This window comes from Dipodomys merriami, unplaced genomic scaffold (assembly GCF_024711535.1).
Source record: "Dipodomys merriami isolate MVZ:Mamm:240054 unplaced genomic scaffold, mDipMer1.0.p SCAF_202, whole genome shotgun sequence".
NCBI lineage: Eukaryota > Metazoa > Chordata > Mammalia > Rodentia > Heteromyidae > Dipodomys > Dipodomys merriami.
The window spans coordinates 560,699-582,047 of record NW_027203405.1 but is presented as its reverse complement, the minus strand read 5'-3'; the positions used below and the strand labels follow the sequence as shown (position 1 = coordinate 582,047).

Sequence of the window (21,349 nt, the reverse complement as noted above, 5' to 3'; positions counted from 1 at the left end):
CTAGGACTCAGTGTACAGCAATCTCCAGGAAAAGACTGAATTTTTATATAGACACTGAAGGGGCAACAGATTTGAGAAAGGACAAAGCAAAGCCTTGAGGTCTATCAAAACACCAGAGAACCTGCTTCCAAAACACAAAGGCCCCTTATTGTCTTCTCCACAAGTTAGAAGCTCTAACAAAAAGACAGAGATGTTTCCTATCAATTAGTCACCTTACTACCATGAGCTACAGCAGAAATTATCAAAGGGCACTGTGAAAGCCATCCTCTTACTCAAAGAACGTAAGTTATGTACAAGAAATCCCAAATTCCACAGTATGCGGATAAATGACCCACCACTAATCAAAATCCCAAGCAGGGGCAAGTGTTGGGCAAGTTCTGTAATTCATTAGCCAAGAGGAAAGACTCAAATGAAAAGGAACACACAGCTGAGGCCAAAGCTTCACGTCCCTGCTTCCTAACAGATAAGTTAGGGAGGCGATTCCAGAACCAGGCCTCACACAAAGCTAACTTCAAGGCTCTCCCAGAAACATTCCAAATTTCCCATTTTCCATTAAATCTTCAAACCAGTTAATGAGAAAAAGTAAAGGATCTAGGTCTTTGGGTTATTCACAAGTAAGTACGATCTTAAAGGCAATTTGACACAGTTATATGCTATGTGGCTTTTGAGAAAAGAAAGAAAAGCTGTCAGATATAAGCAACAAAAACACACTAATTGGTAACTGGCTCCCTGAAAAGAATCCTCCCTCCTGAATCAAAGGCTAAGCACATAATAGGTGTCATCCTTTGAAGGCGCCATGCTTTTTTTCTCCCCTACTTGAAAACTGAACGCAAGAAAGATAACTACCTCGGTGCAGTTATGGAAGTTACTAAACATATATTTCCTGTGCAGAATAAAAGCCATGATTTAAGAGTAACCCCAATCATATTTTTCCTTTACATAAAGAAAATTACACAAAACAGACAGACTACTGGCTACATGACTCACAATACTGCACGGGTTGTCATTAAAAAAGATACATCTCTCACACAGAGCGTGCAGCCACGCACACGGGGGGGGGGGGGGGGGGGGGTATAATCACGGATTATACGAGGTGACACTCTCCAGAGAGTTCCCCCTTGGATTCAGAGATGGCTTGAAACTACGGAATTGATGTTTCCCTGTTTCAAAGAGAGGAGAGAGCGAGTAAAGCAGGCTTACCCGTGGCTGCCAGTTTTCATACTGCTTCTGTAAATTTGCACCGATGGTTTCCAGAGCTTTCTGAGGACCCATGGACAGAGGATCTGTGGAGGCAATGAAAAGGAGAGTCTTTATGCATGTTCTTCTCCTCATGAAGCTTTTCTACAACCCACTTCAGTAACCTGCGAATGCAGACGACACACTCCTTACGTTTATCCACATTTAACCAGGTGCACAGGACTGCCGCGACACCCCAAAAGGCTACTGAACCCACAGAACTACTTATTAAAATCATTGGCCCAGGGATACTGGGCCTGGACATTTTCTTACACCCTCCCTGCCTTTTCCCTGCCCTCCTGTTAAAGATCCACTGGAAAAGCTTGAGCTGTGATCCACAAGGACGGACGGTGCACACACAAGGAACCCTTAGGGAAGAACACTGAACTCTCCCCTACAAATACAGCTCTGCAGGCAAAGAAAGAGAAGGATGGAGGGCCAGCACATTGTAAAAAGTTCCATCCAGGGCTGGGAGGGTGGCTCAGTGGTAGAGCGCCTGCCTGGCACACATGAAGCCCTGGGTTTCATTCCTCAGCACCACAGACCCAGAAAAGGCCAGAAGTGGTGCTGTGGCTCAAGTGGTAGAGTTAGCCTTGAGCAAAAAAAAAGCTCAGGGACAGTGCCCAGTCCCTGAGTCCAAGCCCCAGGACTGGCAAATTAAAATTTTTTTTTAAAAATCCACCTACTGTCTATGCTTTCCCAGGAAGCAAGAATCAGGTTTATAAACAGACCATGTGTCATAGTGTTCTGCTTATTCAGGAGTAGATTCCAGTGATTCTGAGCCTGCCATTCCCAGGCTTGGTCCCAGGACCCCTTCCAACTCTTTAAAATGGCTGAGGACCCCAGAGAGTTGTGCTTATGTGCGTATATCTATTGGCATTTACTGAGTGAGAAACTAAAATGAGAAGTAGTTAATATTTCTTTATTCTTTCACTTAAAGATAATAAGTCCACTACATTACAACATGCATATCTACTATGAAAAATAATTGGTATCAAAAAATTAGTAAGGAGAGTAGCATTGATGAACATTTTTGGAAATGTTTTAAATACTAGTTAACAGATCACAGCTGGGCTCCTATCTGGTCTACATGCACGGGCTGCAACCTGTGCCTTCAGTCCGTGCATATGAAGTTAACAGAGCACCCTAAGTAGTGATTTAACTACTGATGCCACACCAAGCCTCCAGAAACAGCAGCAACTGGCAGTGTGGTGTCCAAGAGCACGTCCATAGACCTGGACTGATCTTGCATGGTCTTCCACACAGCACCTGTCTCATCAGGCATTGCCCAACTGCAAAATACTGGTTCACCGAGCGAGCCATGATGGCTTTCTGCATCTCATTCTCAGAGCCATCGGCTCACAAATGTAATCCTAGCTACTAGGGAGGCAGGGATCAAGAGGCCAAGCCGGGCAAAAGGCTTGCAAGATCCCACCTCAACCAACAGCCAGACACAGAGTGCACATCTATCATCCCAGCTATGTGGAAAGCTCCCAACTCCCCTCAGTCAGGGTCTGGGGCTTTAGAAACTCAGTAATGTTGGCTTAAGAAATCAGAGAGGCCGCCGGGCGCTGGTGGCTCACGCCTGTAATCCTAGCTACTCAGGAGGCTGAGATCTGAGGATCGAGGTTCAAAGCCAGCCAGGGCAGGAAAGACCGTGAGACTCCTATCTCCAATAAACCACCAGAAAACCGGAAGTGGCACTGTAGCACAAATGGTAGAGTGCTCGCCTTGAGCTGAAGAGCTGAGGGACAGCGCCCAGGCCCGGAGTTCAAGCCCCACGACTGACAAAAAAAAAAAAAAAAAAAAAAAGAAAAGAAAGAAATCAGAGAGGCCAAGTGCCAGTGGCTCACTTCTGTAATCCTAGCTACTCAGGAGGTTGAGATCTGAGGATCACGGTTCCAAGCCAGCCTGGGCAGGAAAGTCGTGAGACTTTCGTTTGTTTTTTTTTTCTGGTAGGTCGTGGGGCTTGAACTCTGGGCTTGGCTGCTGTCCCTGCACTCTTCAGCTCAAGGCAAGCACTCTACCGCTTAAGCCACAGCACCACTTCCTGTTTTCTAGTGGTTTATTGGAGATAAGAGTCTCATGGACTTTCCTGCCCCGGCTGGCTTTGAACCGCGATCTTCAGATCTCAGCCTCCTGGGTAGCTAGGATTACAGGCTTGAACCACCGGCACCCAGCTTAATCGTTAAGACTTTTTTTTTGTCGGCCATGGGGGTTGAACTCTGGGCCTGGGCACTGTCCCTCAACTCTTCAGCTCAAGGCTAACCACTTGAGCCACAGTGCCACTTCTGGTTTTCTGGTGGTTTAGTGGAGATAAGAGTCTAATGACAAGGGGGCTGGGAAGGTGGCTCAGTGGTAGAGCACTTGCCTTGAACGCCTGAGGCCCTGGGTTCAATTCCTCAGCACCACATAAGCAAAAACAAAAAAGCCAGAAATGGTGCTGTGACCCAAATGGTAGAGCGCTAGCCTTGAGCTGAAGAGCTGAGGGACAGCACCCAGGCCCAGAGTTCAGGCCCCACGACCGGACCAAAAGAAAACAAGAAAAAAAAGCAAAGCAAAGCAATCAGAGAGGACTGGGGTGTAGCTGAAGTAACAGATCACTCGCTTAGCACGTGTGAAGCTCTGAGTGCAATCACTAGCACCACAAAAAGAAGTCACAGAACATCACAAGACTTTAAAACAGAAGCGCTCATCCCACGCCCCACCCCTCAGAAGCAACCTCTTGAACCTGGCCGCTATTTCCTGAGTCCATGTGAGGCTCTTTCTCCCCTTGCCTGCTCAGCTCTTCTCCCCTTGCGCTAGCCTTCCATAGCTATGCCATCTTTGCCTTAAACTAATATTCTGTGCTTTACCGTCTAGCCATGGAAACACTGAGTGTATCAAGCCAACATCGTTGGTAGTGTTCTCTCTGGAGCATTCCTGGATTGTGTGGATTGTCTATCTCCTTGTTTAATTACCACCTACTTCCCAAAAATGCAATCCACAATTACAAATCCACATACTTACTCATCAGCTACTCTTCCCCCTGTCTCAGCCACCCACTGTAAAATCTCACCTTGGTAGAAGACTGTAAGATTTCTCTTTGTAGACAGTAAATGGCGCCTAGGAAAAGAGCCTGCAGGGAGCTGTGGGCAATGAGGAAGGATGGAGGTTCTGTCAGCCTGTCACTGGAGTCCCGGAATGAGAGCATCATTAAAAACTCCCCCAGTTTGTCATTCAAGAAACTCAATGAGCCACAAACAGGATAAAGCCAAGGAAATCCAAATCCAGACGCTTCATAATCACCTTGCTAAAAACAAGAATCAGCTCACACACAGGGGATCAGATCAGTGATGGGGAGCTCTGGGCTTCCTAACAACATGAAAACAGACAAGATACATCAAGGCCTTCAGAATTCTCCAGGAAAACAATTTAAATCTAATATTCAACTTTAAGGGAATAAAATAGAGGCATGTATGCATATGTAAATCTGTGTCTCCTGTCCTTTTCTTGTAAACCACAGAAGAAAATAACAAAAGAGCAGGAAACAGGAGAGGGAGGCAAGGAGGACTGGCTCAGAGTCCCAAGTACCAGGTCTAGAGGCAGGAGTCCCACAGGAGCCCAGAGTGTCTCAAAGAACAACAAAAGGAGGGAAATGGATTGAGAACTGTGAAGTTTTCTGATAGGGTCTGGAAGATGTACTGTAGTTCATCATAGGTTCACAGAAAATTTAGAAATAACTAGGAAATCTGTAAGCATGTACAATCAGAGGAACCAACTGAAGACCACAGCTGTTGGGAGTGGTGGGTTTGGGTGTGTGTTTTTTTTTTTTGGGGGGGGGGTCAGTCGTGGGGGTTGAACTCTGGGCTTGGGCGCTGTCTCTGCACTCTTCAGCTCAAGGCAAGTGCTCTACCGCTTGAGCCACAGTGCCATTTCAGGTTTTCTAATGGTTTATTGGAGATAAGAGTCTCACGGACTTTCCTGCCCAGCCTGGCTTTGAATGGCAATCCTCAGATCTCAGCCTCCTGAGTAGCTGGAATGACAGGCATGAGCCACCGGCGCCTGGCTTGGGCTTTTCTTATTATGGCATCAGCGCTATTTAATTTTCTAACTATGTTTGTTACTTTTTTAAAAATTACTCACCAAATTAAGTAATGAGGTTCTATAGGTAGAAGGGACCTTCACCCATAGGTATATCAAAGTTATCAAGGACGTTTTAATACAGAAGTGTCAGGCCCTCCACTTTTGGAAACTAATACATAGCCAGAGCTGCTCACCAGCTCTGGGAGCTAAGGGCAAAGTGGTGAAAACCAGGCTCTAAATAACATCTCTGGAACACTGGTGCTAAGTTTAATGTCAATCTTCTCTTTGTTCAGTAGGAACACAGTTCTAGGGCCTTAAAACAACCTCAGTCAAGTGAGCTGCAACCTGAACCAAGACTAGCAAGGGACAGGGACAGATAAGGTTCCCAAACATTACAAGGTGGGAAGTCAAAGCCAGTTTTCACACACAGAAACCATTCAAACTGCTGCGGGCCACCCGGAGGGCCTCATGGAGGAGGGGGAGGCAGGGGTGGAAGGCGGCAGCCAGGGGCCTGCGGACACACAGCATCTGCAGACAAGGGAACCATCTTCCCCATGTGGTCCGCCGTGCACTGCACCTCGTGCATGCGGTTCTGAGTCGCGCCGCAGGACAGGTACAAGGTAACCAGAGAACCACAGGGACCGCCTTAGCAGAGGCTGCCAACACCCCCTTCCCAGGCCTCAGTCACAGCGCCCGTGATCCACAGGAGGGGACCAACTGAGTGAGACTGTCAACTCCAATCTGCAAGCAAGACACACAATTAACTGTTCCCCTCAAAGAGTAAGACTGTGAGTGGGAGAGGAGAAGAAATGAAGACAATAATGGTGTATGTGATGCTGTAGTCAAACTGTAGCTAAAACACGTGCATGAAGAAGTGTGGGCGTCCGGGCTGCAGGTGGAGTGAGTCCGTCTTACTGAGTGACTGCGCCAGGGCTGCTTGGGCTCCTGCTGTCTGAAGACAACCTGGGAAAGAGCCCGTACACTTCTGGGAAGCAGATGTGATCATGAAGTGGGTGGATGGGAAAAGCAAATGGTAATGGCATTTGTGGAAAACTTGTGTTTGTTTTTTCTTTTTCCTGCCATGACCCTTCTGCATTCCTAACACTGAACATTACATCTAAAGGAGCTGAAGTCTAAAGCTCTCAGAGCAAACTGCTGGCGCTGGCACTCGGCCAGCTACAAAAGGCAGTCCTGTCATCATCACACATACACACAAGCCCAAGGCCCAAGGCCCAAGCCCCGCCTACTTTTCTCCCCTAGACCTACCCTCCCCCGTCAGCCACTCACCTCTCATCTCCAGGCAGCGCTCGCCCGAGCGTCTCCCACCTGACAGGTTCCTGAAAAGCACACCCTGGGGCAGGCACGGGCCACCAAGAAATGTGTCCTGCCTATGTTCCCACTCAGATCAGACACAAATAACAACTGCAACACAAGCCGCCAAGGGCCTGGGGATGTGGGTATCAGGAGCAGGTGAGCAACGCTTCGGGGCTACAGGGAACTTGTTCTGGGCCTGTTTCTCCAAAGTGTGATCAGCTGGGAAATTTTACCTAACTACACACTTGGGTTAGGTGCAATTTTCTGTATGGGTATGCTTCAATAAAGATTTAAAATCAAAAGAAAACATAGAACTCATTGTTCAAAGAATCTTTGTACTTCCTTGTGCCTTGAATTTAGTAGACACTTAACAAACATTTGTTAATTGACTTATTAACTGAGTACTGCCTACTAGATTGAGTGTAAATTCTCTGTATGCCTTTCAAGGATTCTGCCACTAATTAGCTGTATAACCTTGAATGACTAATTTTTGATTGAGAAAATATATAATGGCAGAAGGGCTACTTTGAAATTAGAAATGACTCTTAATGACTGGTATTATTCATCATAATATCACATCACTGTGTTTTATAATTAGTAGTATATGAAGCGAAGGGCCTATCTCCTTACAAGGACAAAGCCCGGAGACACGCTGCTGCTCAGCGCTGGGCAGGCGCCCCCAGGCCAGCCAGAGGACCTGCAGGCCTACGATTACAGTAAAAGATCCTGAGCACCTAGGGAAGGAGCACAAGTTGTACTGGAGCCAGCTTCTACCAGCTGGTCCTGTCCGGCCCACTAAGCCTCTCTCTCCACAGAACAAATTAAGTTCCTGTGCTGTCTTCTGCTGACAGAGAAGAGCCAGCAAGCTGGTAGAAGCAAAAAATCTACAGGAGCCATCTTCTACCAGCTGGTCCTGTCCGACCCACCACGCTTCTCACTCCACATGTCTACAGAACCAATTAAGTTCCCATGCTGGGCTCTACTGTTATAGAAAAGCCAGGAAGTAGACAGATTTCCAACAGACTTCAGGGAACATCTAAGGTGCCCTGCTTCAAAACTGAGGAGGGCTCATGGTTCACCTACTAGAAGAGAGCAAGGGGAAGAGGAGCCGAGCGATGCCCCATCCTCCCTCAGAGGGGGAACGGGGCTACTTACCCTCAGACTCCAGCACAGTGGGACAGAGAACACAAGGTTTTGAATGAGATCCCCAAGATCCCAAATACAGGCCAGAGCTGTGCCAGAGCACAGGCAGCCAAGGGGCCACAGACCCCAGAAGTGCTCCGCCCTCGGTCCCTCCACTTTCCTGCTCCTGCCGCGCTGCCGCCGCCTGTGTGCCAACACTGTCTGAGCCCAGGACACCCCAGGGCTGAGCCCCTCCTGGCTGTCACTCACAGGCTCAGATATCATCTCCCAGCTGCAACCTAAGCACCCAGAGAAAAGAGCAGCATTCATAGCTCTTCTGTTACAGCACTGTGCTTAACACGCACTTTTCCACATGAGCATTTGCACATCAGCCTATCTGCTGATACCCAGGTTTGCTGCAAGAACCAATGGCAGAATGTGTGTAAGTGTTCCCCAGGTTCCAGGGCTGTACCAAGGGCAACATCAGTATCTTAGATCATCTGCACAGAAGGTCGTTTTGTGAGCCTGTGCCAATCCTGTGGCCTGGACACCCTCCCTGAGCTTTTTGCTTAAGGCCAGCACTCTAACACTTGAGCCATAGCTCCACTTCAGGCTTTCTGGTGCTTAACTAGAGGTAAGTCTCGTGGGCTGACTTAGAACTGCAATCCTCAGATTTCAACCTCCTGAGAAGGATTACAAGCATGAGTCACTGATGTAGAACTTTGCACAGGGTGTCTTAATGATCACAAGTGGATTGAATAGAGAAGCTACTTTGTAGCCTCCAAACAGTTCCTGGGGTAAGAGAATCACCATGCATCTCAAACACCCTTAGCATTCTTGTCTCGTCTGATATACAGCTATCACTTGCTAGCACATAAGTCATTTTGCCAGGCTCTGGTGGCTCATGCCTATAATCATAGCTACTCAGGAAGCTAACTTTTGAGGCTCACAGTTTGAATTCAACCTGTATAGAAAAGTCTGCTATAGTCTTATCTCCAATCAACTACTCAAACAAACAAACAAAAAAAGCTGTAAGTAGAGCTGTATTTAACTCAAGTGGTAGAGCACTAGAAAGTGTGTGTGTGTGTGTGTGTGTGTGTATGTGCGTGCGTGCGTGCGTGCGTGCGTGCGTGCGTGCGTGCGTGTGTGTGTGTGTGTGTGTGTGTGTGTGTGTCAGGAATAGTGTCTAGACCCTGAATTCAAGCCCAGGACTAGCACCAAAAGAAAAAGATGCTTCTGCTTAAAACTAAACAGAATTACCCTATGATCAAGCAATCCCACTCGTGGGCATTTAACCAAAAGATCACAAATCAGGATACAGTAAAGCCATCTACACAACCATGATCACTACTTCACTATCCACCATGACCAAAGTATTGAAACAGCCCCAATGTCCTCAGGGGATGAATGGATCAAAAAAAAAATGTGGCATAGTCACACAATGGAATTTTATGCGTCCATTAAGAAGGATAATACTAAATCGTTTGCAAATGAATGGACTGAGAAAAAAAAACTCTGTTAAATGAAGTCAGGCCCAGAAAAACAAAGGACACATGTTTTTTCTCATACGTGAAAGGTAGAACTAATTTATAAATGTACAAGTAGACACATATGGGGTTGTACACAAACTGCATACAAATTGTTACCTAAAATATGGTCTTTGCAGAGGAGAATTCAAATGGTGTATTTCCTTAGAAAAACTAACTCATGCTCCAAAAAATGAATACCAGGAAACTGATACTTGACGGGGAGGAATCAAATGAATGGTTCCACTCTGAAGACTAACAAGGTACCTTATTATATATAAAATGTGAGCCTCCCCAGCTGGCCTCAACTCTCCATCTTAAGTTCTAGTCTATCATTTTCAGCTGGGCCAGCGAAGCCTTGCTGGAAATCCTGCAGACATCCCTCCTTGCACCCGAAAGCCAGTAGGTGGGGCTGGCAAGGAGGTGCCTGCCTCAGGTGAGGGAACAGGGCTGGCCTGGAGTAGGTGGTCACGTCCAGCCACGCTCAGGGCCAACAGGGAAGGTACAGAGGGGTGACCTATATGTCATGCTGACTCCAGGCAGTTACAACAGTGGACTAGGGAAACTGGACGGACAGAGAAGCAGTTCACACAGGAGCAAATCTAACGTTTGGATCAGGGAATCACAGGTAAGGAAGTTCCTTGGGGTTCCAATGGGAGACACAGTACACACAACATTGAGTACAAACACGGTTTTTATCCAGGTAGGGGCAGACACAAAAACAAAGGCAAGCACACAGACAAGCACACATGCACGCACGCGCGCACGCGCACACAGGAGTATTCAGCGGGCACTGCTGTGGAACAATACACCATTTTGACGAGAATTCCTTAGCTTCTAAATACTGTATTCCAGCCAAAGAAACTGGGTTCTTTGAGCCCCTAAACTGACTACAGATAGGGCAGGAAAAGAACTGGCAGAGAAAGCAAAGGTGCTGAGTAGATGATAAGAGGTTCAAAAACACAGGCCAGGGGTGGTGGTTCACTGGCTAGCTGGGAGCCCAGCACGGCCCCCAATTAAAGACACTATTGCCTCATAATCCATGGGGCAAAAATGGACGTGTGCCTTCAGAGGGATGAAGCTGTGGGCAGAGGGGAGCTCAGTCAGCAGTGGCTGCCAGAGTGCATGGAAGCGGGCTCCCCTGGAGCTGGCTCCAAAGCAGTCCAGCAGGTGCGGGCTCTGTCGGGAACTAAGCTCTGTGAACCTCACGCCTTGATTTAAAAAAAAAAAAAAAAAAAAAAAAGAGCCCAGGCACCAGCTAACCTGGCACCAAGAGCTCTGCAGTGAGTCCAGACAGCACTCTCCTGCCCAAACCAGAGACAGTGGAGAACACGGCAATCCCTCGAGGAAGCCAAGAGAAGGCTGAGGACCTGTCACAGAGAAAGACACCACAAAGGCAGGGTCCACTGTCAGGTCTCTCCATCGCTCAGTACATATGAGTACCAGCTGCTGTACTGGCTCAATTATCCCTTCTTTGAAGAAGAGGAGTCAAATTTACGCCAGCTGAACATGAAGTATCCTGACCCACGGGGGTCTCACACTGACCAGCAGAAACATTGCGGGAGGCACCAGAGAGTTTTAAATTTTCTAGTAGCCACATTTGCAAAGTAAGAATGGAAGAAACTGACACAATTAATCTCAGCTAAAAATTCAAGGTTTAATTTGCACACATTATTTAATCTAGTATCTACAAAATCATTTCAACATGTGATCAATACTTTGTGAGGATACTTTATGTTCTTCCATTTTGTGTTTTAAGCTGACGGCTGCATTTCAGGTGCTCAACAGCCACTTGTGGCTGGCACCCTTAATGGAACACAGAGATTCTATCCGTCCCATCCATTTGCCGGCCTGTCCACCTTCTCCCAAGCATCTTTCATAAACTCTTAGTGTTGTGAGATACACTAAAAAGTTCCTGAAGTCTACCTTCTCAGTGAACAGATGAAAAAAGTAACAGCTCAGGCTGATCAAAGGAAGTTTGAGCTGAAATTCAAAAAGAGCTGTAAGAGAAATTATTAGATATGGAATGTCTACTGTGAGTCAGCCCCGAGACTGCTGTGCAGATTTGTTTGTTAGGTTCTGTGCTTGCTCTTGTGTTTGATTATCCAGTTTAACTCTCCTTCCTATCTGGAAAAATTAATAGAAGTATGTTTCATAGCTGGGCACCAGTGGCTCACACCTGTAATCCTAACTACTTAGGAGGCTGAAATCTGAGCATCGATACCCATCCCAGAAAGGCTGTGTCTTTGTGGGCACTCACTGAGCAATCCAGTTCAGGATGCTTCACCCTGAAACACCCACAAAAGAGTAAAGGGGGTGGCTATAAGGCAGGCTGTCATCTCAAGACATCCAGATGACACATCAGCCAAAGAAACCAGGAAAAAAACGCTTTTTCCCTCCAGTTCCAAGAAGGATAAACTGTAATTTCTGTTAAAGTTACAAAGGGAACTTCTGCTTCAGCTGGAAATTTTTTTTTTTTAATCTACCCCAATCCTATGGTGGAGAGACAACAACATGATTCTTGTGCTCACCAGAAATCTGAAATGACAGGACGCTAAACAAACTAACTTCCTTGAGACCAGAGCCCTGTGAGAAGGAAACCAAACACAGAAACTGCTGCTATCTGGGAAGAGTGAAGCCAATTTTTTTTTTTTTTTTTTTTGGTCGGTCATGGGCCTTGAACTCTGGGCCTGAGCGCTGTCCCTCAGCTCTTCAGCTCAAGGCGAGCGCTCAACCACTTGAGCTACAGCGCCACTTCCGGTTTTCTGGTGGTTTTATTGGAGATAAGAGTCTCACGGTCTCTCCTGCCCGGGCTGGCTTTGAACCGCGATCCTCAGATCTCAGCCTCCTGAGTAGCTAGGATTACAGGCGTGAGCCACCAGCGCCCGGCTTGAAGCCAATTTTTTTTAAAAAGGTGCCAGTGTCTCACACCTGTAACCCCAGCTACCTGAAAGACTGAAAAGGGAGGATTATAGTTCTGATGCCAGCCTGGGCAAAGAAATTCTCCAGACTCCATCTCCACGGAGAGAAGGCAGATGTGGTGCCCATGAGCCTGGGATCCCAGCAAAAGTGGAACGCTGAAGGGGTATGGCAGTTCAGGCACACACTGGGTAGGAAGCAAGACCTACCTCAAAAATAACCAGCAAAAACAGGGCTGCCAGGTGGCTCACGCCTGTAAATCTGAGCTACTCAAGAAGCTGAGATCTGAGGATTATGGTTCAAAGCCATGAGACTCTTCAATTAATTAACCAGCTGAAAACCAGAAATGGAGCTCAAGGTAGAGCACCAGCCTTGAGCAAAACAGATCAGGGACAGTGTCTAGGCCCTGAGTTCAAGCCCCACGACCAAAAAAAAAAAAAAAGGGAAGGAGGGGACCCTGGGGAATAGATCACCAGTGGTTTACCTGCCAAGTAAGTGCAAGACCCTGAATTCACACTCTAGCACCACAGAGAGAAGAGGAGGTATGAGGGGAATCACTGAACATGTACTTAATGTGACCTAGTAATTCCAGTTCTATTGCCTCACCAAAAACCATGTTCCACACAAAGACCAACCGTCAACAGGAAGTTTATCAAATAATAATTTGTCAAATAATAATTCCTGTTCTAGATACTGCCTCACCAAAAACCACGTCCACACAAAGACCAACGGTCAATAGGAAGTTTGTCAAATAATTAGCCAAAACTGAAATTACCTCAAACCTCTATCAACTGGTCAATGGGAAAAACTATAATTCAACCAACGATAGTACAATAAAATTATGGAGAAGTAGAACAAGTTATTAATACATACAACAGCACAGCTGACGGTCCAGTGCATTCTAAGTCAAAGAAGCAAGATGTGAAAACAACGTTCTCACAACCATACTGATTCCCTTCACAGGATGTTCTATAAAAGGGAAAATGCAAGCTCAAAAATCAGGTCTGGTTTCCAGGCACTAAGGACAGAGGAAGAGGGCACAGATCACTCTTACTGTGAGGGCGTGCTCTGTACCTTGACTGCACTGCAGTCACACTGTCATGCTTTTCCAACGTACTCCCTGCACCATTTTTTGTGTGTGAAGTGGTCTGAAAAGCTCTGTGTTGATGGTTTAGTCCTTGGCTGGAGACTGGGTCATGGGACAGTAACTTCATCAATGAATTGACCCACAGATGGGTTCATGCTGAATGGGCTTGCAGGAGGTGAGGCTGGCGGGAGGAAGTCGCTAAGGAAGGGCTTATCTTGTGAGGCACCTTCCTGTCTTTCTGTTTCCTGGCCAACCACGAGGTGAGCCGTCTGTGCCACACGCTCCCACCTCTATTATGTTCCTGTCTCGCGTCAGGCCTGAAGCAGTGGAGCTAGGCAACATGGATTGAGATCTCTGAAGCTGTGAGACAAAATACAGTCTTTCCTCCTTCAACTTGCTTACATCAGAGATTCTGTCGCTGTGGTGGAAAGCTGTCCAATACAATGCCCAAAAAGGTGAATTTTACTGGACATAAATTGTAATAAATCTGAAGCTACAGGAAAAAGTAGGTAATGGTGAAATGGTTAAGACTGAAGATAGAAAAAAATATTGTCAGAGCATCTGATAATAGACTACTATCAGAAATATATAAAGACGTCCACAACAGAGTTCTTTAAGCAACTAACCCAATTCAAAAAAGGCTAGAGGCCTAAAGAGGTATTTCTCAGCCATAGATATACTGGTGGGCAGTAAGCCCAGAAAAAGTTGACTGACATCATCAGTCATTTGGAGAATGTAAATCAAACCACAATAAGGTACCACCTCATACCCCTTAGGATGGCTACTGTCAAAAACCAAAAACAGGGGCACTGGTAGCTCATGCCTGTAATCCTAGCTACTCAGAAGGCTGAGATCTAAGGATTGTGGTTCAATGCCAGCCCAGGCAGGGAAGTCAGGAAAACTCTTATCTCCATTTAACCAACAGAAAACCAGAAGTGGTATTGTGGCTCAAAGTGGTAGAGCACTCCTGAGTTTAAATCCTATGACCCAAAAAAAAAAAAAAAAAAAAAAAAAAAAAAAAAAAAAAAAAAAAAAAATCCAAAAGAAGGGAGAGGGGAAAACTGGGGAAATAATGTACTCAATTCCTGACTTATGTCATGGTGACCCCTCTATATAACACCTTAATAATAACAATAAAATTGTATTTTCAAAAAGATCCAAAACAGTAAATGCCGTCAAAGACTCCTGTGCACTGCCAGGAAGGAGGAGAATGGTGTGCCCGCTGTGGAGATCAGGAGCGCAGCCTCTCCAAGACTGAAGCAGAGATGCATGATCAAGGCACATCATGTACATGCATGGATGCGGCAAAATGAAAATTCCTTGGCACAACTAACTGATGCCAACATGGGAAAAGAGAAACCATGAATGAGGGCAAACGGGGGTAAAGCACTTGATATGCATGTAGTAGATTAAAATGGAGCGATCGTTTTAAGAAGGAGAGAATAAGGAAGAGAATATATGAGACTGTATCTCAACAGAAAGAAGATGGGCATGATGGCACGCACCTGTCATCCCAGCTGCAACAGAAAGACTGAAGTTCAGGCGCCAGCCTAGTCAGTGAGTGAGACTATCTCAGAAGGTGGAGAGGGGAGGAGAAGACAAGGAAGGAGAGGAAAGGACAGGAGAGGGGGGGAAAGAGGAAGTGTCAGGAGGGGAGGGGAGGGGAATTGAGCAGAGAAGAGAAGTTTAAATCTGAACTCTGCACCTTACAGAACAGCCTAGGGCAGAATCCTCCTCTCTACCCCAGGTTCCTCAGCTCTAAATGGAAATTAGTAACAGAGCTTACCCCCGGGGTTTCTGGGGAGGGCACGTGCAGCTGGGAGCACTCATCAGAGAGCACTCACAAGATGCCACTGTACAGTATGCAGAGCTTTCCAGAAAACAAAACAACAACCAGCCATTCAACCTTCTAAGTGTATGTGCCATATTTTGGGCAAATTTAAAAGGAAAAACTATAGAACCCAATAGCCATTATATTGTCAATTTTCCTAGAAGGCCTTTTTCCACTATAATATAAAATTTAATACTTCTAAGATATAAAATCTCTGATTTCTGCCAGCAGGAGGCTGGCGGGGTGGGGGGAGGGGGCTTGTGGGGAGGGGGTAGGCAGTGGGGAGGGCTGGGGGGCTGGCACTTACCAATCCAGCACTCCAAGCGCGCACAGGGCGTGGTCTTCACCACATCTGGAGGGTCCACACCAACGTTCAGGCACAGAACTAGGGCCACACTCACTGTCTTCATCTGGAAGCACAACAGAGAGATGAAGGTCACCACGGACCCATAGTGCTCCCACCCCCCAGCCCCCCAGCCCCCCAGCCAGCCCTCCAGTGGCTCACCCACAGAGGCAGGGGACTGCAAGTTCAGGACAGCCTGGGCTGCAGGGTGAGACTCTGCACACACACACCCAGGTATTTGATGCATTCTGCAAATGCCTTTGGAAAGCCAGCACCTCACCATTATTTACAGGTGTATACTACCTGAGGAAAATGGTCGTGATGATCTGATTCCCACTGCTTCTTATTAGGAAAGCTGAATAATTCTCTCCAGTATGCATCCATTATTTGTATCTTTTGTAAATTATCCATTCATTTATATGCTGGCACTAATGATGGCATTATTACTCATTCTTTATACACTGGGCTCATCATCTGATTCGCCTTCGTCCAGCCTGCTCCTTTTCCAGAGCTCTAACATTAGGCTCAGCCTCACCAACCAGCTGCTAAACCCAGGGAATCTGGAAGGCATCCTTCACTCCCTCACTCAGTCAACAAACCTTTATGGAGCACCTACTAGATGCCTATCACAATGCAAAAGCAGTAGAGATCTGTTGGGGATGCAACAGAGATAAAAGTCCCATAGTCGGGGGCTGGGAAGGTGGCTCAGTGGTAGAGCACTTGCCTTGCATGCCTCAGGCCCTGGGTTCGATTCCTCAGCACACATAAGAAAAAAGAAAAAAGCCGGAAGTGGCACTGTGGCACTTGAGTGGTAGAGCACTAGCCTTGAGCTGAAGAGCTGAAGAGCTGAGGGACAGCGCCCAGGCCCAGAGTTCAAGCCCCACGACCGAACCAAAAAAAAAAAAAAAAAAAAGTCCCATAGTGGGGCTGGGAAGGTGGCTCAGTAGTAGAGTGCTTGCCTTGCATGCATGAGGCCCTGGGTTCGATTCCTCAACACCACATAAGCAGAAAAAGCTCAAAAAGAAAAAGTCCCATAGGGCCCAGGTACTGGTTGCTCACATCTATAATCACAGCTACAAGAGAGACTGAGGAAGGATCAAAATTTCAGGCCAGTCCAGGCAACAGAAAAAGGCTAGGCATGGTGGCATGCACCTGCCATCCCAGCTACAGCAGAACACATTAGCAGGATCTAGGCTGGTCTAGACAGGAAACAGAGCAGAGCAAAAGGGATGGAGGCCAGGTGCTGGTGGCTCATGCCTATAATCCTAGCTACTCAGGAGGCTGAGATCTGAGGATTGTGATTCAAAGCCAGACTGGGGAGGAAAGTCCTTGAAACTCTTATCTCCAATAAACCACCAGAAAACCAGAAGTGGCTTGCCTTGAGCTGAAAAGCTGAGGGACAGTGCCCAAGCCCAGAGTTCAAACCCCATGACCAACCAAAAAAAGGGGGGAGGGGATGGAGGCAAGGCTCAATAGAATATCTGCTTAGCAAGCACCAAGCCTAAGTTCAAACCCCAGTATTGCCAGTCTTGGGCAATCCAAAAGCAATCCAAGTCAGAATACAATAAATACAATATATCCCCGTTAATTGCTGCACTAATCACAACAGCCAAGTTATGCAAACAGCCCAGATGCCATACAATGGATGAGTGGATCAAGAAAATATGATATATATGAATTTTACTCATCCATTAGAAAGAATGATATATATTTAGAGGGAAATGGATGGACCTAAAACAAATTGTGTTAAGTGAAGTAAGTCAGGCGCAGAGACAAACAGCACATGTTTTCTCTCATATGTGGAAGCTAGATCTAAAATACAACTAGGCATGATAACATATACAGAACTCAATGCATTTACACACAAACTGACTAAAGGATGATACAGAGTCCAAAGATGTAACTCCTCTGAAGAACTAGTGTATGGTTTATCAAAATGAATACCAAGAAGTGGAACATGGGGGTGCAAAGAGAGGACACAGGAATGGAGGGAGGAAGGGTGAACAAATGAGTTATTATAGTCAATTTAAGGGGGGTCAGGAACCACAGTCCAGAATCTCCTCCCTATAAACCTAAAAACAGTCTCTTCACTCACTGTCAGGAGAATAGGGCTGGAAATCAAAGAAAAATGGAGGTATTTCCTAGTCATCTTCCAATAGTTAAGTGATCAGAGCCAATAATCCCTAGAGAGGGCTGGTTATTTCATTGCAGACTTAGCCTCTGAGGGCTAAAACAAGTTTCATTAACCCATTTCTGCTATCTTCCTGAAGCCACCGAGAACACTGCTGACATCTGCCAATGGCAGCTTCCAGCCAAGGCCTTCCTTCTCCTCCGTGAATCAAACCCTGGAGGAAGGATAGCTAGGCCAGTCTCCACGGAGAACACATCACTACAGCACAGGTTTTCTAATGGCCAAGGCACAGCAGTTCCCCTCATCTTCTGTGGCCTTTTCCTCAGCCTCAGTTACTCTAGTACAACTGCAGTCACAGGACACTGTATTACAAGGAAAACTCCAGGAACAGCAGCTTAATGAGTTCTAACTACATGTGTTCTGAGCAGAATGATGAGCTCTCCACTCTATGAATTGGATGTGTTTCTTCACTGAATGTGCTGCCTGCTCATTAGTTACTTAATGGCCATCTGGGTTATCAAATCCACTATCTGCTTGCGTGCAAGGGACCCTTATTTTATTTAACAGTGCCCGAAAGCTCCAGAATAGTGACTGGCCATGTGGCTATACCAAAGAAAAGCCATCAAGTGCTTCCTTTGAGTAAAACTGAAAATGCAGGAAGGTATTGTGAGAGAGACCCCTTTCACATAACCTTTGTACAGTGCTTTGTTGCAACTGTTCTAGTTTACTATTGGATAGTGTTGCTAATCTTATTGATCAAAATTATAAATTATGTCTTATCCCAAGTATGTATGTACGTTTGCATGCATGTATGGATGTTTGTATTCATGTATGGATGTTTGTATGCATATATTTACATGTGTATGGATGTTTGCATGCATGCATGCTTGTGTGCATATGTGTACATTTGTATGCACATAGGGATATTTATGTGCATGCATGTGCGTTTGTCTGTATATTTGCATGCATGTGTGTACATCTGTATACATGTGTGTACATTTGCATGCACATATGGGTGTGTGTATGTATGTACTTTTGATGCATGTGTGTATGTTTGATGCATGTGTGTGCATCTGTATGCGTGTATGCACATGCATGTATGCGTGTATGGGTGTTTGTACGCACTCACGTGTGTACGTGTGTGTGTGTGTGCATCAGCATGCATGTGTGTAGTTTGCATGCCCATGTGGATGTTTATATGGTTATATGCACGGCGTCTGCAGTCTTGGGCATCCACTGGGCATCTTGGAGCACAACCCCAGGACAGACCACCCATTTCAGCACCGCTGCACTTCCCTCATTGGATTCTCACTTTATCCTCAAGCTACAAGAGAACCTCCCTAACCTAACACCACGTTCCCTCACATGGTCCAGGGGAGGGAACCAAGTCCAAGGGATATTTGAACAACACCCATCCACTGCTCCCCAGCCCAGTACTCTGGCTGATGCCCTGAGAGCAGCCTGCGACGTGTTCTCCCACCTCCCACCCCCCTCCCCGGGAGGAAGGGCCAGGGCATGCGTCCAGGCTCATGCCTGCTCTGCAACTTCCTGTATGACTGTCCTATCCCTGTCCCAGAAAGCTCACAGCCAGGGTCTGCCCTAAGGGCAGTGAGCTGGGCCCCAGGACCTCGCTGCAAGGCGGTGTTCGGTCTGCACACAGCAGGGCTGTGTATAAGCAGGGCTGGTGCCTGACCCGCCCTGAGGGTGACTGGTACTACTGTGGTACCACTGTAGCTGCACTTGCTCCTCCTGTCACTGTCAGGAATCCACAGGCACAGATGCAGCATTCTCCGCAACTCTATTTAAAAAAAAAAAAAAAAAAAAAAAACTCTCGGATGGGAAGGGGAAATAAAGGAGGAAGTAACAAACCTTGGCTCATGCCATGAACTATGAGAACTGTGCAGGTCTTGGGGCTCCAGGGTAGCAGGATACTGGCCTAGCTTACCCAGAGCCCTGTGTGCAGCCTGCGGGCCACCTCACTGATAGAAGCAGCAGCGCTGCCGCCATCCAACCAATTACCACAAAAAAATAAAATAAAATAATTCAGAAAAATAAGTTCAGAGCTAACTATGGTGGGAGGAGGGGGGCGGGGAGGATAATGTGAAAGATCTCTGAATCCCTTAAATGAAAATACACTAACAGGGGTCGGGAACGTGGCTCCATGGTAGAGCGCTTGCCTCGCATGCATGAGGCCCTGGGTTCACTTCCTCAGCACCACATAAGCAGAAAAAGCTGGAAGTGGCACTGTGGCTCAAGTGGTAGAGCACTTGCCTTGAGCTGAAGAGCTGTGAGGAACAGCACCCAGGCCCAGAGTTCAGGCCTCACGACCAACCAAAAAAGAAGAAAGAAAGAAAGAAAGAAAGAAAGAAAGAAAGAAAGAAAGAAAGAAAGAAAGAAAGAAAGAAAGAAAGAAAGAAAGAAAGAAAGAAAGAAAGAAAGAAAGAAAGAAAGAAAGAAAGAAAGAAAGAGGGAGGGAGGAGGGAAGGAAGGAAGGAAGGAAGGAAGGAAGGAAGGAAGGAAGGAAGGAAGGAAGGAAGGAAGGAAGGAAGGAAGGAAGGAAGGAAGGAAGGAAATATACTAACAGAACCCAACAGTGGATCTTCAGGCCTGTGAGTGGCCTGGAGAGTGCTTCCCTCGGAGTTCAGCAAGCGCTACTCAAAGCAGCAGCTTCTCCTAGGTATGCAGTGGGCCCAGCCCTCAAGGGAAAGCAGGAAAGCAGAGACTCCATGGATGAAGACACAAAAGAAACTACTCTGCACACAAATCACACATCATGTTCAAAAACAAGAAGGAAAAAAACTAACACTGCATAAGGTAAAAAGTGACTTCATATAATGCCAAGCTATAAATTACTAACTGTATACCAAATATCCTTGACCCAATCTTATACAGGTTGGCACAATTTCAAATGTGCTAAGTAAGTCTAAGCTCTTAGCTAAAATGTCTTCTTATTATTTTGTTTTCATATCTATGGCAACCTCTTTCCAAAAACTCTAAATTAATAATTTTTAATGATAGTTACAGAATTTCTTAATGTACAGGCAATCAAATTTAATTTGCCAAAACTGCAATGCATAAAAAAACTATTCTGGATGTTAACTATTTCTCCAATGCAACATAATATAAGCTGACATAGTTGTATCTACAGAGACTAACTTGAAAAAAGTATTATTCTGCGAAACTCTGAAGCTTTGAGTGGTGATACTGGTTTGGACTCGTCTGTCAATTCAGACTTCTCCAGAAGCAAGTGAGGAGAGGGTGAGTTGAGCTGTTAGGTACCAAGGATTTCCTTGTCTTCATGTGTGACCTCATGACTGGCGCCTCTACCTTGAAGTGCCCTGTGGGTTGGGCAAGCTCCTTAGAACTCTGGCCCCCAATCCGAAGCCTAGAGGGCACCTTGTATTCTAGGTGGAAGGGGCTGGGGTTGTGGAGCAGCAGTTTCATTTAGGGTTCCCCAGTGCCAGATGTGTTGTGAATGTCAGAAGAGACCCCTCTGGTCCACACAGCACATCCCTTGGGAAAGTCTGGAAAAAGGAAGGTCTGAAAAAGCATATGTGTTCCAAAGTACTAATACTTCCGTGATCAAACACACCAAGATTCAGTCTCTAGCACATCAATAAAGATTACCAACAGTCTCATGCCTTGGCTCATGCCAACGTTTGGCCCCACATGAACTATGGGAACTGCGCAGGTCTTGGGGCTCCAGGGTAGCAGAACTGCGCTGAGGGCCTGGACACTGGCCTAGCTTACGCAGAGCCCTGCATGCAGGCCTGCG

The 21,349-nt window shown here is 46.4% G+C and overlaps 1 protein-coding gene across 2 annotated transcripts in view; it reads right to left on the bottom strand.

The window, feature by feature from the left end:
* Positions 1 to 21,349, bottom strand: part of Rptor (regulatory associated protein of MTOR complex 1) — a 287,902-nt gene that overhangs the window by 211,429 nt on the left and 55,124 nt on the right. For both annotated transcript variants that reach the window (XM_070031607.1, XM_070031605.1), the window contains exons 2-3: positions 15,408 to 15,510; positions 1,201 to 1,283 (exon numbers count right to left, since the gene is read on the bottom strand). In XM_070031607.1, coding sequence (XP_069887708.1) covers positions 1,201 to 1,283; positions 15,408 to 15,510 — 186 coding nt within the window. The remainder of the gene's footprint in view (positions 1 to 1,200; positions 1,284 to 15,407; positions 15,511 to 21,349) is intronic.